Source organism: Gopherus evgoodei, chromosome 4, assembly GCF_007399415.2.
Source record: "Gopherus evgoodei ecotype Sinaloan lineage chromosome 4, rGopEvg1_v1.p, whole genome shotgun sequence".
NCBI classification, from domain to species: Eukaryota; Metazoa; Chordata; order Testudines; family Testudinidae; genus Gopherus; species Gopherus evgoodei.
In genome coordinates, this window is record NC_044325.1 from 105,500,301 (window position 1) to 105,518,048 (window position 17,748).

General features: G+C 45.4%; 1 protein-coding gene across 2 annotated transcripts in view; it reads right to left on the minus strand.

The window, feature by feature from the left end:
- RRAS2 (RAS related 2) overlaps positions 1-14,783 on the minus strand; it is a 92,583-nt gene extending 77,800 nt beyond the window's left edge. The window contains exon 1 of one of the 2 annotated variants that reach the window (XM_030560446.1): positions 14,649-14,783. In XM_030560446.1, coding sequence (XP_030416306.1) covers positions 14,649-14,753 — 105 coding nt within the window. In that variant the 5' untranslated portion in view covers positions 14,754-14,783. Of the gene's footprint in view, positions 1-91; positions 189-14,648 lie in introns of those variants that run through there. The other variant, XM_030560447.1, reaches the window with a different exon arrangement.
- Positions 14,784-17,748: the final 2,965 nt, after the last annotated feature.

Sequence of the window (17,748 nt, forward strand, 5' to 3'; positions counted from 1 at the left end):
AGTAAACACTTTGTTTGTTGTTTTTGCCTTGGATATACGTAGCCTTGATTGACAGACCCCAGTGTTTCAAGACTAGAAGAGGATCTCTCACCTCATTATTCAGGTCTCTGATTTTTTCTCCTCCCTGGACAATCCAGATATTGCTTTCCATGTGTGAAGCTGAGCAATCCACAGTTCAGACTTCTAAACTTCAGGGAATGCTAAAAAGGTGTGATGTGCAGTTATTTTTTATTTTGTACTATGTATTTTAATTTATTTCTTCAGATTTATAAAAGCTATTAGGTACCTATTCTATAAATACAAAAATTAAATATAATGAACTACAATTATAGTAGCTACTCTGCAAAAACTTAGTATTTTGTGACTAACCCAACAGCTGCTATCATCGCTGACGAACTATTGCATGAGCCTGGACATTGTCCTCAAGTGATAATCCTACTAAACAATAGTTAGGAATGCGCAGTAACAACCAATACTGGAATAGATCTTTTGCTCATAAATAGGCCTAATTAGTTAGTGTCTAAGGAAACAAAACTGAGAACACTCAACACTTCAGTTATTTGGACATTGTGTGTACCTGACAAATAGCATTGAATTGACCTTTCAAGGATCCTATTTACAGATTAAGGTTTCCATAGGATGGCTGCATCAGTGGGACAAAATACCCAGCGTTAATCCATTGCTTAAACTGAGCTATAACAGCATGCCTTGAGGGATGCATACACTAAATAAGGTTCACCACTAGTCATTTCTAATAATATCTGGAAAGTGCACGATCAATATTAGAAACCAGTAAGGATTTCCATCCATGATGGAATCAAGGGAAGACTTTGCCAGTCAGAAAGCTAAGAAACTAGTCCAGACCAAGGGTTCTCAGCCTTTTTCTTTCTGAGGCCTCTCTCAACATGCTAGAAAAACTCCAGGGTCGAGCATGGGGACGGGGGGTTGGGAGGGAGAGAATCAGGGCTCCAGGACATGGGTGAGACTCTTGGGTATAGGTGTAGTTTGACTTCTATTTTGGCAGGGAGGAGGCAAGGGCCAGTGGGGCTCAGTCCAGCACCGCACAGTGAGGTCCAGGGAGGAGCGCCAGCTCCTCCTGACTCACCTCAGCAGGCCACCCACCTGGCTGGGGCTGTGTGCCAGTGGCTACTCCCCGAGGACTCTACCAACCCCAGAGCCATCCAAGCAGCTCTGACCAGCTGCGCGAGCAGTAAAAGGAGGCTGGGAGTGAGGAGCAGCCACAACCCTGGGCACCAGCAGCAGACGGGGAATGCTATGGTTGCCCACTCCACGGCACTACCAGCTAAAGGAGCAGCTGCTCTGCACTGCCTGGATCCCGCTTCCTGCCTAGGACCTGGGCAGAGGGCAGTGCCTAAGCGGGGCTAGAGAAGAGAAGGATGTGGGAGATGGAGCTGTCCTCAGGACTGTCCCACTCTTGGTACAGCATTTCAGTTTGGGAGAGCAACACCCTTGTGCCTCTTCAACTCTGTCCATGTGCTTAAGGTTTCAGCCTTGCGCCACTGCCAGTTTCAGCCCACGAGGGGAAGAAAGGGGTGCCACCAGAGCTCGAGGCACTGGATTTCAGCGGTGGGGACACACGGATCCCCTGAAAGGCCTCACTGATCCCCAGAGGGTCTCTCTCAATATTTTGAGTTACTGCAACTGCAAAAATAACAGACATTTTTCACATTACACTGTGCAATAATGCAAGTATTTCCTTACACATCTAAAGGAAGCTCCTGAATGAGGTATCTTACCAGCAGTGATTGTAGTGCTTTCAGTAACAAGTGTGAATCACAGAGATCGTCATGTGACAATAAGAGTCATTAATACCTGAGTTTTGAGTCTCAATAATTGAAACTGTCTCACAGCTGTCTCCTGCATAAGGCTTTTCACAAAACTACAGTGTTCATATATTCGGCTCATAGTAGAGTCCTTCCCGGTTGCTAGGTCAAAAGAGGAGGATGTCACTGGTCTGCCTCCAGCATCCAGTACTTATTACCTGACCGACTTTAATAAAGGGACTATAAAGGCTTTCTATGTGACATTTCTAATACCCAGCTTTTCCTATCCACCTAAAAAGCTGAAAATCTTGTTCAGATTCATGTCTCAATTACTGCAACGTTATTTTTGGATCTTAAATTCAAACTTTCCCTACTCATATCCATTCAGAATGCTGCTGCAAAGATCACTGTCCCAGCACATGGCTCTGACCACATCACCGCCCACTTTCCAACCCTCAACTGCCTCCCTCTTCTCTATCACAGGACACATATGCTTTTTGTCTTCACTTTCAAGGCCTAATCCCCACCCATCATCTCTCATCCATTATTGAGATGTCAACTCTCGCCTCTGATTGGCCCATAATACCCACCCCCATCAGCTCTCTCTTAACTTCTCAAACAAGCACTTCCCATGCTTTCTCCCAGGATGCCCTTCATGCTTGGAAGGAGCTCTCTATAAACATCTGCAAAGCTACATCATTATCCTTCTTTAAAACCTTTCTTAAGTAATTCTCCTTTGCTGTGATGCCTACAAAAAACAGTATTTTTATTTTTATTTTTTTGACAACTATGGTCAGGCAATGGACTTGGCACACTAGTGGCCTATCATGCTAACCAACTTTGTCTCATTGTTTTTTCTTGTACTCTAGTCTGTGCAAAACTGTTGTCTCATCTTATACTTATGATTCCTGGTCTAAAGAGCTTACAATCTATTTCTTTCTGTTTGTAAAGTATACATAGAACAGTGGGGTCCTGGTCCAAAACTACAATTCCTGGGCACTACAGTAATACAAGAAGTCAACCACATACTAGTTTTTTGATATATTAATCCTTTTAATCAATGCTGAGGTCTACAACTTGTTCTCCTTGCACATGGCTAGGGAAGGAAAATTAAGGGAATTAAAATCTATTTCCTTTTCACCTCACCTCTTTATTCATCTCCACCCTCCTCCCATGCCATCTGCAGCTTTGGATGCCCCCTTGAGCTGCTTTGAGAGCGGTACAAGGGCCTTTCCATTGTGGTTCTTCCACTGAAACAAGAGGAGGATATGATCCCAGGCTGAGCACACCATAGGCCAAATACTCTCACAGTCACTTCATGAGGGATAGGATAGCACCACCACCTAGCTCCTCCTCCTCTAAAGATTTCTAATATTTAGATTATACAAAATGTTTAAACATGTTTAGAGTCTGAATACAGTTCTTCCAGGCAGTCTGTGTAACCTGCAGCACTAAACATGAACTGTATTAGTCACTTAAAAAGTGAACTAGTAAAGGAAACACTAAAGTAGAATGTTTTTAAGAAGGAGCTTTCAGTAAGATATTAAAAAACAGTAACACACAGACCATACTTAACCATCCAAGTTTGCAAAGATCCTTTCTGAAGTGCATAAAGACATTTCTGCATGTGATTACGTGACTAGTCTAAATACATAAGCATGACGTGTCCTTCAAACGTAGAGAGCAAAGAAAGTCAAGAGAACCAGTCCAGCTTAAGTAAATATCTCTATATTTGCTCTCTACTAAGAGTTCTTAAACAATAGAAAGGGCAAAGAAATGCTCCCACATTTATGAGATCTGCCATCTCAGAGCATTTGACAACTATTCCTGCACCAGCACTGAGGTGGTAGGAAGAATATGGACAGATTACTGAGAGTTCAGAGAGATTTTGTTGAAGGACACCAGGGCACATTGCTACACTCAATGGAAATAAAAAGTAACCCACAAGCAGAACAGGTAGGACTTCAGCTTTCAGGGTCAATTAGTTTCACATCCTCAGACTGCTAAACTGCTGACATACATAAACACAAGCAGTCTCTATACCTCACTCTCAATATTCTAAACAAAAAAATTCTAGGAACCTTTCAGCAGCATTCCTAGCTAGACAAAGCAACCACATTCTTGCTGTATAATCTTTAGAGGCCTATCAAATTCATAGTCCATTTTAGTCAATTTCACGATAAGTTTTTTTTTTAAAATGTAAATTTGAAACTTCAGATTTTAATAGGTGAAATCAGGAGTGTTGTAATTTTAGGGGCTCTGATCCAAAAAGGAGTTGGGGGGTGGGTTTCAAGGTTATTGTAATGGGGGGTTGCGGTACTGCTACCTTTACTTCTGTGCTGCTGCTGGCAGTAGCACTGCCTTCAGAGCCGGGCAGCTGGAGAGTTGCAGCTACTGGCCAGGAGGCCAGCTCTGAAAGCAGTGCCACCACCAGCAGCACAGAAGTAAAGATGGCATGGTATGGTATTGCCACCCTTACTCTGCGCTGCTGCTTGCAGGGCACTGCCTTCAGAGCTGGGTGCCTGATTAACAGCCACCACTCTCAAGCTGCCCAGATCTGAAGGCAGCACAGAAGTAAGGATGGCAGTACTGTGACCCACCCTAAAATAACCTTGTGATCCCCTCCACCTGCAACTCCCTTTTGGGTCAGACCGCTCAATTTGAGTAACCCTGGTCTCCCCTGTGAAATCTGTATAGTATAGGGTAAAAACACAGACGACCAGACTTCTTCATCTATAACGTGTTTTTCATGGCCATGAATTTGGCAGGGCCCCAATAATCTTTGTCCTTTCTTCCTGTACCATACCCTTTTTAATACCTGTCTCCCTTTTTGTTTTAGATGTGAAAGCCCTTTGGACTGTGCTATTATACAGAAGAAAAAAATTCATTCTGTGTATCTAAGTGTAAGGAATATACCAAAACTGGCATGCTGCACACTTAGTCATAGCCTGAGAATCTATGGCATCTCATCCATCTGGATTTTGATGACTTATTTGAAGGATGTGTTCCTGGGTGGGTAGTGAAGCTTACTCAGAGGCCAGAAATTGTATAAAAACCTCTACAAAACTACTGAATATACCATGCTGAAGTTGAACAAAGCATTAGCCATCAGGGACTGTCAAAACATTTAGTAAGTACTCTAAAGTCAACTTGAATTTTCAGATTAAAAAGTAACACCTGACTCCCCCTTCTCAGCTTCAGCACAGGACATCACCATAGATTCAGTTTTTGTTTGTGTTATTTTTTTTGGTCCAACAGTCAACTCAGATTCAATCAGCTCTTGGATAACTTACTTTTCTTAAAAAAGTCTTAGTTTGGTTCAGTCAATGAGAATTAAAATTCTTCAAGTACAGTTATTCTCAGAAAAATGGCAGTATAAGAAGTGACCCCTTAACACCTGTTCACTACATGTATGCAAGTCATATTCTTGCTTCACTGACAAATGTTTATGACTTTTAGTAGTGCTGTGGATGACTACATCCAATTCATTCTACTGACATAATGCATCAACAAAATGGTCAATTCAGTTCCAATTTCAGAATATCTACTACTGGTGATTATGTAAGCAATGGAAAGAACACAGCTTGATTTGTAGCTCTGGTGGTTGCAATAATCTCTCATTTGTAAACTAAGCCAAACTGGTAAAGACAACAACAAAATTACACAGGATGCAAAGTCATTTTTACACTCACTTTTCTTCACTGATTTTACTAAATTAAACTCATTTTAAAGTATTCTTACACATTCAGCCTCCTTTAGCATATTGTTGCGTTAATATGTTTTAAAATTTAAATGGTGTTGAACTAAATTCAACTGACCTGTACTGAGGGTATGGCTACACTTGAAACTTCAAAGCGCTGAAGCAGCAGAGCTTTGAAGTGCGAGTGTGGTCGCAGCGCCAGTGCTGGGAGAGAGCTCTCCCAGTGCTGCACGTACTCCACCTCCTCATGGGGATTAGCTTGCAGCGCTGGGAGCCGCGCTCCGGCAGTGTTTACACTGGCGCTTTACAGCGCTGTATCTTGCAGCGCTCAGGGAGGTGTTTTTTTCACACCCCTGAGGGAGAAAGTTGCAGCGCTGTAAAGCGCCAGTGTAGCCAAGGCCTGAGTTACATCCAGTCAATGCCATCTCAAGGTTTAAGTGACAATGACAAATGAGGAAATTCTTGTAAATTACTGCAGTATACTCAATATACCAGATTATGTTACTTTTGTGACAGAGTAGATTCTGAGAGAGAAACAATTGTGCAGATGACTTTCAGGATTCTGTTACAATTGCTGGTATTGTAGAGGTGTTGTCTAAACTTGTAATACTTCAGACTAAATACTTCCATTGTTTTGTAGAGTAGCTTGAAGTGTTCCTAGTTAAGCCTTAGGGGCACTGAAAGAACATCGGTACATTGTTTATAATACAGATTGCTCAGTTTAGGCATTAAAAACTACAAGATTGTAAAATAAAAGAGGAAAGAATGATTAAGTATTCACTAGGATCCATTTCTTTGAGCAAGGAAATATGGAATGTTACAGAGGGTTGAGTAAGAAGAGAATGTGGGCTATTTTGTGACAGGCCAGTGCATGACAGCTGGGAAAAAGCTATTGTGGCAACAGCTGTGTGTGCTGCACAGCACCCCCTACCCCCACAAAATAAAGTCACTAATTTCCAGCTATTTTTAGTCCAGTAAACCACAACCTGTTAAACTGCCCTCTTTATTTTAAATGTAATCTGACTGCTGACTTTTGGATCTGAATGTGTTCAGCCATTTACTGTATTTCTGAGGAGAAAAAGAACTATCATACAACTTCACTTTAGTGCACCACCATTACTTAAAAGCTAGGGCAGTGGTTCTCAACCAGTGTCCGCAGGCCCCTGGAGGTCCATGTTTCAGAGGTTCCATGAGCTGCAGCGCCTCATGAGGCAGAAGCCCCAAGCCCATGGGCAGTTTGAAGGGAACACTGCAGGGCATTGCCCTCCCAAACTGCAGACCTTTACACAGAGTAGGTCAGTCCGTGGAGCAGTTCCACACACCCCGCACCACCTCCTCTCCCCAATAAGGGTCCACCCTCTGATCAGGTCAGAGACAGGAGGCCAGAGCTGGCCAGTGTGAGGCAGCTGCATGCTCTGGCTGATGCCATGACCGCCCAGGGCTGCTGCAGCTGCTCTTCGGCTCGCCATCCTCTTTGACTGCTCCCGCAGCTGGTAAGAACTCCTCCAGGTCTGGGGCCAGGAGAGCCTGCAGGGAGCAGTAAACAGAGGGGGCCCTCCCAGCACACAGCCCCTTGCCACCCCTCTCCCTGAGCTACACCCCTCATGACACAACCCTTAGCTATGCCTCTCTCCACACCCTGAGTGGTTTTCAAACTTTTTGAGCTGAGCCACCGCCTCCCTTTGCCTTTGAGTAATAATTTTTGGTTGCCCTCTCCTCCCACCCAACCGAGACAGGCTAGGTGGCCTGCTGAGGTGAGTCAGGAGGTGGAGGTGGTGCTCCCTTGCCAAGCCCCACCATGCAGAGCTAGCCCAAGACCCACCAGGCCCAGCCCCTGAAAAAAGAAGTCAGTCTATGCCTATGTCCGAGGACCTCCCCCCACCCAAAGCCCCAACATCGCCCTCCCCCGCCTGGTAGCCGGAGCTCCAAGCCCGCCCTGGAGTTTTATAGACCCAGAAAAAAAAAAGGTTGAGAACCCCTGACCTAGAGGATTAAAAAAATACTTAAAGGCATTTGCCTGAGGAAATTTATAATTTTATTAGAAGTATGAGATTGGAGGTAATAGGGCTTTAATGTAAACTGTAAATTACTAGCATAGAACAGAAATTAAGAACTTAATTTCATTTTGTAGCATGGTTTACTACTATATTTCAGGATCTGTAAGTATTAGCATTAAAGTTATGATGTTTTGGACAAATTCCAACTTGACTACATTCTTTCTACAATTTCATTTGGATATACTACTTTTCTTCACTTCCTGCCCTAAACTGTTGTGTTGCTGAGCAGTGTTTAAAAAAAGAACTGAATCCTAGAAATAGATGAAGTGGTTTTTACTTCCACGATGAAACTGATTAGGGATCATATGCACTACAACAATAGTAATAAATAAAATCCTGGCACCACTTTGTCATCAATAGCAAATCTCTCAATGACTTCCACAAAGCCGGGATTTCACCCCAAGAATTTCTAGGGATGGCACACTGGTCACCTGCTCAAACGATTCCTATTAGACCTATAACACTGGCCTATTCAATCAGACTCTAAACAGATTCTGTGTAATTTTAGGACAATCAACTATTTTAAGAGTTAAAATAAAGGGAAACTGTTCATCATTTACAATGTAAGCTAGCTTTTCCTTAATTTTGTAAGACCATGAAAATATAATTAGTTTTTAATCTTGCTACAGACGCAAGATCCTTATGACTGCACTCCAACTAACCGAACAGTCATAATTTCTTTTAGGGGAGAGTGACCTATCATGTATCTTTGTTAGAGATCAGATTATAAGGTCTTTGGGGCAGGAAGAGTCTGTGTTGCAGGGACAGTTTTTGTTCTGTGTTCACAGTGCCTAGGACAATGCAGCCCAAACCTTGATGGGGACATTTCAGCACTACCATAATACAAAAAAAACTAGTGAGAACAAGTGGGATAAAGGAAAATCAATGTCTGGGGTCTATTGTCAGAAATCAATGCAGCTTTAGAATGCTGAGGGGGACGAGGCCTTCTGACATTCTGGGCCAATTAACAGTGCAATGATCTGCAGTATAAATGTTCATTAATTAGTAGGAATATCATATTTTGAACACAGTGAAGCTTCACAATAGAAACTGTGCTCTTTCTTGCTAGAGATAAACCAGTAGCTCAGCTTCCTTTCTCCACCACTGACCTCCCATCCCCATAATTCTTACTCCAACTGAAAAAAAGACTGGCATTAGTTTACTTGGTAATGGTAATAGCATATTAAGGTCTTGAAGGAGGGACATTGATTTAGTACCTAAGTAAAAGGTGTACTTTGCGTGCATTTTAGAATACAACAACTTCCAAAAGCCTTTTTGCTGGACAATAAGTCTGCAGTCAGTTTACAGGCTATGGCACAGTTAAGTGATAACATCAATGCTTTGTCCATATTTCAACTTTCAATCAAGATTTTGTAACCGATTTAAAAGAAGCCACCTTGTTTACAGCAGTTTGTCTCCACATAGTAGCCTGCCTGCCATCACAACATTGCTTGTCCATTTGTACCTACCACCCATACTATATATTAGTGCATTCTTGGAAAGTCTGCGCAGCCGCCCCATAATGCCTCAGCAGGGACAGTGTCCTGACAATACACAGAGAATCATGAGAGGCAACACACTTTGGACATTCTACCACATAGCACTGGGAGGAAACTCCACCAACCTGACCAGTTACACAAACATAGTTAGGCGGTCCTATCTGGACTGCAAAAACAGCCCGCAACACTGATTACAGCAGCAGTGCCAAATTAGCCCTATGATGGGGTGAAATACTGCTAATGTTACGAAGGGTTTAACCCCATGCTGTGCAAACAAAAGTCATGTTTAGATCCAGCCATATCATGTTGGTTATAACCCAGTTAACACGTAGTGGGGACAGAACCTTTTTATTTGGTATTAGGTAAAGCAATCCTCAGCTGAGTTCACTCCTTAATCCTATGAAGTTTGAAGTGAACTATGCAACTTGCTTTAAAAAAAAACACACAAACAGTATATGACTTTAGTTTTTATACAGTTCTTAAAGAAGAGAGATTTATTTAGCAACTGTTAAAAAAATACTTGATTTGCCACAGAAAAGCAGCAAAAGAATGAATCTCTATGCTACAAGACAACTGCCTTTGTAACACTGTAGACATAAGGCCTTCCTAGCCTCTAGGTCCAGGGATCGGCAACCTGTGGGCTGGGCCAGTTTGTTTTGCAGCACCTGCAGCTTCAGCCGATTGTGGCTCCCACTGACTGCGGTTTGCCGCTCCAGGCCAATGGGGGCGGCGGGAAGCAGCGTCCAGCACATCCCTCAGCCCGCACCACTTCTCGCTGCCCCCATTGGCCTGGAGCAGCGAACTGCAGCCAGTGGGAGCCACGATCAGCCGAACTTGCGGAAGTGGCAGGTAAACAAACTAGCCCAACCCACCAGGGTGCTTATCCTAGTGGGCCACATGCCAAAGATTGCTGATCCCTGCTCTAGTCATTGGTCCTGTGCCAGGAGGGACCTATCAAAATAGCATCTTTTGCTATCCCTAGAACATACAGCAAGTATTGAAAACCAACTTTAAAAATCCTTTAAATTCTAAGGGTATGTCTACACTTGGAGCAGTGAGTGTAATTTCCAGCTCAAGGAGATATACTCTTGCTGGCTCTTATCCAGCTAGCATACTAAAAATAGACGGTAACTGCTTCAGTGGAAGCAGTGGGAAGGGTTAGGGGTTCTCAATTTTTTTGGTGGCCTCAGAGTGTGGCCACTAATTCTTACTAGTGGCCACTCTGACAGTTTTGCCTAAAATATTTAATTTTAGGACAAACAAATCAGTATGCATATATACACATCCAAATTATTGTAAATTTATGTAGGAATTTTTATTTTTTTGGCAGACTCAGTAACAAATAATGTACAGTTGTCTCTTCTGTTTAGGTCCAGTCCAAGAACAGACACACAAATAAGGTTTTTCTTTTGTTGTTGTTGCTTCTCATTGCCTTTTTTTTTTTTTAAACAAGAAGTTTCAGGCTAGTAAGCTGTGAAAAGCCACGCTTGCATGTTAATATCACTTTTCAAAGCCTCCCAGCTAGCTACTAATACTGTGAAAATTTGTATTAACATACAAATGTCACTTTCCACAGCAGACTTCCTCTGGCCCAGCAAGCTGGGAAACAAATTAAGACCTAAATGGGAATGTGGGTAGGGAGGCAGAAGGGCCTGGGGCAATGGGGGGAAAGGAGCCTAGGACTGGAGCCCACTGCTGCATGGCTGAGGGACAGAGTCCAAAGCCCAGGGGACAGGGCCCAGAGATGGAGCCCAAAACCATGCAGCTGGAGCTTACCGCTCACCACCCCAGGGTGGAAGCCTGACCCCACTGCCTGCGGGAAGGTCGGGAACTCACTGGCTGTCTACTCCACCAACATGTCTCCCCCCAGAAGGTGCAAGGCCCAACCCCTGCTGGCAGCCCTGGGGAAAGGGCTGCTGATTGTGCCCCCTTACCCCATTCACCACCCAGAAGACTACGGCCACAAGAAAAGCCCCTGGTGGCTGCATTTGAGAAACACTGGGCTAGCTGTTCCAAGGTACTTGTTGCCCACAGACCCCAGGCCAATACTCACAGTAGCTAACTCATCCTACAGAGGCTACATTTTTAGCACACCAGCTTAATGAAAGCTAGTGGAAGTATGCCTCCTGGGGCTCAAAATCACACCCCCAGTTCCATGTGCAGATACACCTTAAGAGCCAAACTCTCCTATAAAGACTCTTATAAAGATGACAGTCCCCTCCCATCCTCTCCAAGTCACAAGCAGCACCCTACAGGACTAACGGCAACAGACAGGAATCAAGTCCAAGAAAGCATGAACAAAAAACAGGCCTTTGGGTCACACACGGATATCCAGAGAGCGATACTTGCAGTTAAGCCTTGTTTAGCACTAGTGTCGCTATACCCATGCTGACACACACTGCCAGCTTCACGTAATTTGTGTGTGCAGGCAAGGCTGCACAGGGAATACCATCTAAGGCAATGGTACCAAATCTGAACCTGAATGGCAATCTGTAAATTTAAGCTTCACTCATCCAGGGATAAACTAATTATCTGCAGCTAGAAGCAAGGAAGGATTTAGCAAAAGGTTTACAATTATTCTAATCTTACCTCCTCTGAGTGGATTACTCTCCTGCAACACTAGCAGAAAATGTTTTGCAGTACTCCAAACTAATAGCCAAAAATAAAATTTGGCATGTAGCCAAAGACAATATGTCCATCAAATAAAGGCAGCTACATCATATAACAGATACTTATGGCTCATTTAATGACTGCATTTCAGTTTCTACTTCCCAGTTTCTCCATTCTGGCTTAAAATGCTTCATCCAAATAGCTCTAAATGTGCAACTCAACTGTCCAACAAGGATATCAATTGTTATATTAAGACTATAAGTAGCTTTTAAAAGACCAATTATAACACCTTGTAGAACACTGGCTTTTCTAGGCGATCATATACCCAATGCCTCTTCCTAGCTTTGGAAAAAAGTTGTTCAGATAACCTCAGCTGGCTCATGGTACAGATTCTACTACCCCATCAGAACATTATTTAATATGGCTCAATGAGCATGCACAAAGGTGACATTAGGATTCCAAGATAGCACTTTCTATACCGCTGTCATACTCCTAGCTAGAGGAAAGAAGTGTACTGAAAATCCACCCCATAACCCCTTCCCCTCCCACAAGACATTGCTCCACTGTCATCTATAACAGCACAATGAAGAAAATTAAAAGGACCCAGGAACAGCTACAGATAGGGTTTTTTTAAACGCGTTCAAATCAGTACTACAAACGTCAAAAGCAATTAAATGGAGAAGAGGAATGAAAAAAAATTAAATGAGATATGGGCGAAGAAAAAGGCAAAACAGGAAACAGAACAGTTCTAATAGGACTGAGATACATAACCCTATTACCTGTTCTGTTGCTTTTCCTGAAGCAGGAAAGTATTAAAATAGTGGCTCTAATGATCTAGAGTTTAAGCACACAGCAACAAACCAATTTAGATGTGCTTCAGGCTAAGTCTACACTAAAAAATTCTCAACCCAGTTACATCCCTCAGGGACTGAAAAATCAACACTCCTGAGCAGAGTAGTTAAAACAACCTGTGCCCTGGTGTAGATAGCACTAGGCTGACTGAAGAATTCTTCAGCCAATCTAGTTACCACGCCTCAGAGAGGTGGATTAACTTCAGTGATGGGAGGCATTCTCCCATGCCTAATGTCCCAGCTGCAGCATTTCTAGCTAAAACATAGGCCTTGGCCATATTGGCACTTTACAGGGCTGCAACTTTCTCCCTCAGGGGTGTGAAAAAACACACCCCTGACAGCAGCAAGTTACAGCCCTGTAAAGCGCCAGTGTAAACAGTGCCCCAGCGCTGGGAGCACGGCTTCCAGCACTGCAAGCTAATCCCCACGGGGAGGTGGAATACATGCAGCGCTGGAACAGCTCTCTCCCAGCGCTGGCGCCACAACCACACTCGCACTTCAAACCGCTGCAGCGGGAGCACTCCCACAGCAGCGCTTTGGAGTTTTGAATGTAGCCAAGCCCATAGCCTCAATCAGGGTTGACTTAAGCCAGTCAACACCTATACAGCATGTCAGCACTTCTCTAGCAATTCTCTCTTTTTAACCTATATTGTTACACAAAAAGCCTTCCAAATTTGATCCTGATATTATGCTTAGTGTGTCTATAGATGGAAGCAACAACTGAGAGGCATAAACCACCCCCATTCTGGAAGTGGCAACTCTGTGGCTCAACAGTTTATTATATTAACATCATTAGGTAAATCACTCATTTTAATAAAAACATTCAGCTGGACAGAGGCCAGAATACCAACATTCTCCTTCACTTTGCTATGCATGCCCCCCAGCTTCCCCCTCTCCTTAAACCTCTGTTGCCCCCATAAATCCAGCCATTTTATTGTTTTTTCCCCCAAGTATATAATTTCCTGTTAACAAGTTGTAAGAGGTCTCTTCATTTTCCACAACCTACTATCTTTAGTAATTACAGTCCAGCAGGTAGCAGCTTCTGACATACAAGTGACACCCTTCAATATCTCCCCCCTCCCCGCCCCCAAGTTGTATAGAGTTCATTCACTGTTGTAGCCTTTTTAGCTGGGAAAATGCCATTAGATGTCAATGAAGTGTCAGACAATGCTACAAGCAGCAAATTCTAAGTGGAAAGCATTTACAGATATTGCAATTGGTGGGAAGGGACAGGTTCAGCCTATCCTCAGGTACTATGCAAATATGAATGGGAACACCTCTGCCCCCTAAAAAGGGACATTAGATATAGCAGAATGCTACACATGTCCAACCAGTGGGCTTGGAAAGGAAACACTAGTTTCAAACAGAGCTCTATGAAAACATCCAACTAGAAGGTGTGGCATGGGGCAACACTCTTACTCCAGAAGCTTCCCTGGTGTTTGCTTGCCACTTAGATCTAAAGTTGATAAATGCATCTACAAAGTATCTTGGCAAAGCAACTTTCATCCTGTTGCACAGATGAGGACAACTGAGGCAACAAGAGGCCAAGGCACATGCTCAAGGTCACACTGAAAGTCATTAGTCTAAAACCTGGTTCTTCAAACACTGCAAACCTCAATGCACCAACTAACTCTCACAGCCTCAGCCAGTTCTACGCACCAGTATCCCCAACCTCGAGCTCTGCCAACTGGGCAGAGTCCAGCCTCTGCCCCCTCAGAGCACGGGAACTCAGCAGGGGCCCCCCATCCCGGGAAAAGCCACCACCCCACACCAGTGCCGCAGGAATAGGGCAGGCCCCACCCTGAGGCAAAGCCACCGCTCCTGCCAGTGGCCAGAGAACAGGACCGCCCAGTGCCTGGCGAGCAGGGACAGAGAACAGCACCGCCCTCCAAACCAGGCACAGCCCCCACCCCGTGCCCGGGGAGCAGGGCAAGGCCAGACCCCCCAGCAATGCCTAGGGAGCGGAGCAGGGCCGAGCCCGCCCCCGGGCACTGCAGGCAGGACAGTGGCCGCGCCCCCGCCCCAGGGCCCCAGCGGACAAGGCAGCGCGCGGCCTCTCCTCCACCCCCCAGCTGCCGGGGACGGCCGGGCGGGCGCTGGGGCTGCCCCACCCCGGAGCCGGGACCCGGAGGCGCCGCGCGCCTCACCTGGATGAACTGGATGGTGAGCGCCGACTTGCCCACGCCGCCGCCGCCCACCACAACCAGCCGGTACTTCTCCTGCCCCGCCCCGTCCCTGCAGCCCGCGGCCATCGGGGAGCCGCGCCGAGCAGCGCCGCCGGGTCGGGGTCCCTCCCTGCGCCGCCGCCTCCGGCCGGGCTGGGAGCCGCAGGCCCAGCGCCTGCTCCTCCTGCTCCTGCTTCGCGGGGCGGGGTCACGGCGGCAGCAGCGCCCGGAGCGCCACGGGGCGGGGAGCAGATCCGCGCTGCCGGCCCCAACCCAGCCGGCTCCTTTCCGCGGCGGCCACGGGCCAAGTGAGAGCAGCGGCGGCCGCAGCGCGGCTACACAAATGGCCGTCGGGGGGCGGGGCCGTCCGATAACGAATATTCATGAGGAGCTTGTGGGGGCTGCACGGGACGGGCTTGCCGTCACGCCAGCTCCAGGTGCAATGGGAGGAGGGCACTGAGTGTCCTCCACGGGGGGGTCTATGATAGTAACCCCAGCCCTAGAAAGCAACAAGCTGCGCCCCCAGCGAGCTGTCCGCCTAGGGCTGCAAAGACACAGGCCTGTGTGTGGCACCCTAATCCAGATCCTGGCTGCTGCTTAATGATGTTCGTCTTCAATTACTTGATCCCATTGACTTTTCCCTGCAGGGGTCTTGCCGGGCACCAGTATCATATATGTAGTGGGAGTGCTGAGAGCCATTGAACCAAACTGTAACCCTTGTCTATACTGCAAAGCACCTCTAGTTCCAACACCTCTGGCTCCTGCCGCTTTCACTAGCCAGTACGGTGGGTACTTGCTGACTATTCAGTGTTTAATTTTATACACCTGGTTCAGTGCGTGGCCCCTGCTGCCATATTTACTGCCTGGCATTCAGCAAGTGTTGAATACAGAATTGATTCCCTCATGGGCTTTCGGGAGCACTCATCACTGTGCTAGCTGCAGGCCTCGCAGACATGAGTGAATTTATCTTCACACCACCCTCCTGTGCAGTGAGGCATCCTTTTGTCTATATTACAGATGAGGAATTGAGGAACAAAGAGATTAGAGCCAAAATTATCATTGTCAATCAATTTCAGGAATCCAATTTCAGGAACGTGAAGTCCATTTTTCAGAGTACTTATCATTTTTACCACCTATATGTTCAAAACAGGATCATCAGTAGCAGGGCCGGCCTTAGGATTTATGGTGCCCTAGGCAAGATTATTAAACTGGTGCCCCTATGCCTGATCTGCTCTTAGCAACACAAACATAAGCTTACAGTATTGGAAAACTTGCCACATTCACGTTATTAAAACCAGTTTAACTTAATTAAGCACACTGTAATGCTGATGGACTAGCACTAAAGAAGCAGCACTATAGAAAAAATTCTGATATGACAGAATGATGCAAATAATATATATTTCTTAATTTATCAAAATTTTATTGGAAATTTATATGAAGATGTATTGAAACAAAGATTTGTTTTTAATTAAAAGCAATCTTTCTGGCTTTTTTGGCTGCAAAATCAGTAATAACGTCATTGTATGACAAAGACAAAGTGATGTCTTGTTCGACTGTAAGACAGCAAGACCAGTTAAGCGTTCCTGACTCATTGTAGAGCGGAGATAGTTTTTAATGAGCTTTAGTTTTAAGAAACTCCATTCTCCTGATGCTACTGTTACAGAAATTGTCAGTAGAATAGGAGTAGCAATGTACACATTAGGATATATGTCAACAAGTTTGCGGTTATGAATAAACTGTACAATGTCCATCACTGATTTTGCATGTGGCAACATTGATGACAGTGTACTCAATTCTTCGTACAGTTCAAGTCCATTTAAATCAAAACTATCACCGTGCTTCAGGAGGCTCTCTAGGTTCTTGCACTTTGTCATTAGTTGCTCTTTTTTTCCTATTTCATTGAATTTAGTTACGTCATACAAAAATCCAAACTGTTCATGGTGTACTTGCAAGGTATTAAACCTTTCATCAACACAGCAGATACTGCTTTATCCATCACAACATTAAAAAATTCAACCTCAAATTTCTTTTCTGGATCGTCTATGGGCATGATCTGCTGTACAGATTCTTCACAAAGAAGTGTCCCTGACCGTTTTAACTCATATTAACTATGTATTTACTTTATGAAAGTTGGAGAAAACATTGTGAAAACGTAAAACATTGGCTGCCCAACTTCTGGGCTGGCAAAAGTTATACCTACTCATAGGGGAAAAAAAAAAGCAGAAGAATCTTAGTACAACATATGGTCACTCTATTACCAGGGGTCGGCAACCTTTCAGAAGTGGTGTGCCAAGTTCACTGTAATTTAAGGTTTCTCGTGCCAGTAATACATTTTAATGTTTGTAGAAGGTTTCTTTCTATGTCTATATTATATAAATAAACTATTGTTATGATCTGAGGTCTTGGCCACCGGTCCTGCTCAGGCCACTGCCAGCTGAGTAAATGAAACCCCAAACCGGCAGCGGGCTGGTGGCTGGAACCCTAGACAAAGATCCCAGGCCCTGCTCAGCCCGCTGCTGGTCTGGGGTTTTGACCACCAACTCCTGCCAGCCAGGATCCCGGCCACCAACCCCCCCTCAGCCCGCTACCAGCCTGGGATTCTGCTCACCCAGGCTGGCAGGAGGCAGAGTGGGGCTGGCAGCTGAGCTCCTGACTGGCAAGGGGCCAGCAGCCGGAACCCTGGAGTAGCAGTAGGCTGAGTGCTGCTGGCACCCCAGACTGGCAGCAGACTGGGCCACTCAACCCCCCACCAGCCCTGCTCAGCCCGCCACCAGCCCACTCAGCCCACTGCCAGCTGAGTGAATGGAACCCCAGGCTGACAGCAGGTTGAGTGGTTCAGCTGGCCTGCTCAGTCTACTGCCAGCCTGGGGTTCCTTGGGGGTCCCCAGGCCAGCAGCAGGTGCTGAGTGGGGCCGATGGCTGGTATCCCAGCTGGCAATAGGGCAGCAGCCGGAACCCCAGAGCAGTGATGGGCTGAGCCGCTCAACCTGCTGCTGCATACCATCAAAAATCATCTCACCTGCCACCTTTGACACGTGTGCCGTAGGTTGCCGACCCCTGCTTTATACACTAGTAAGGAGAT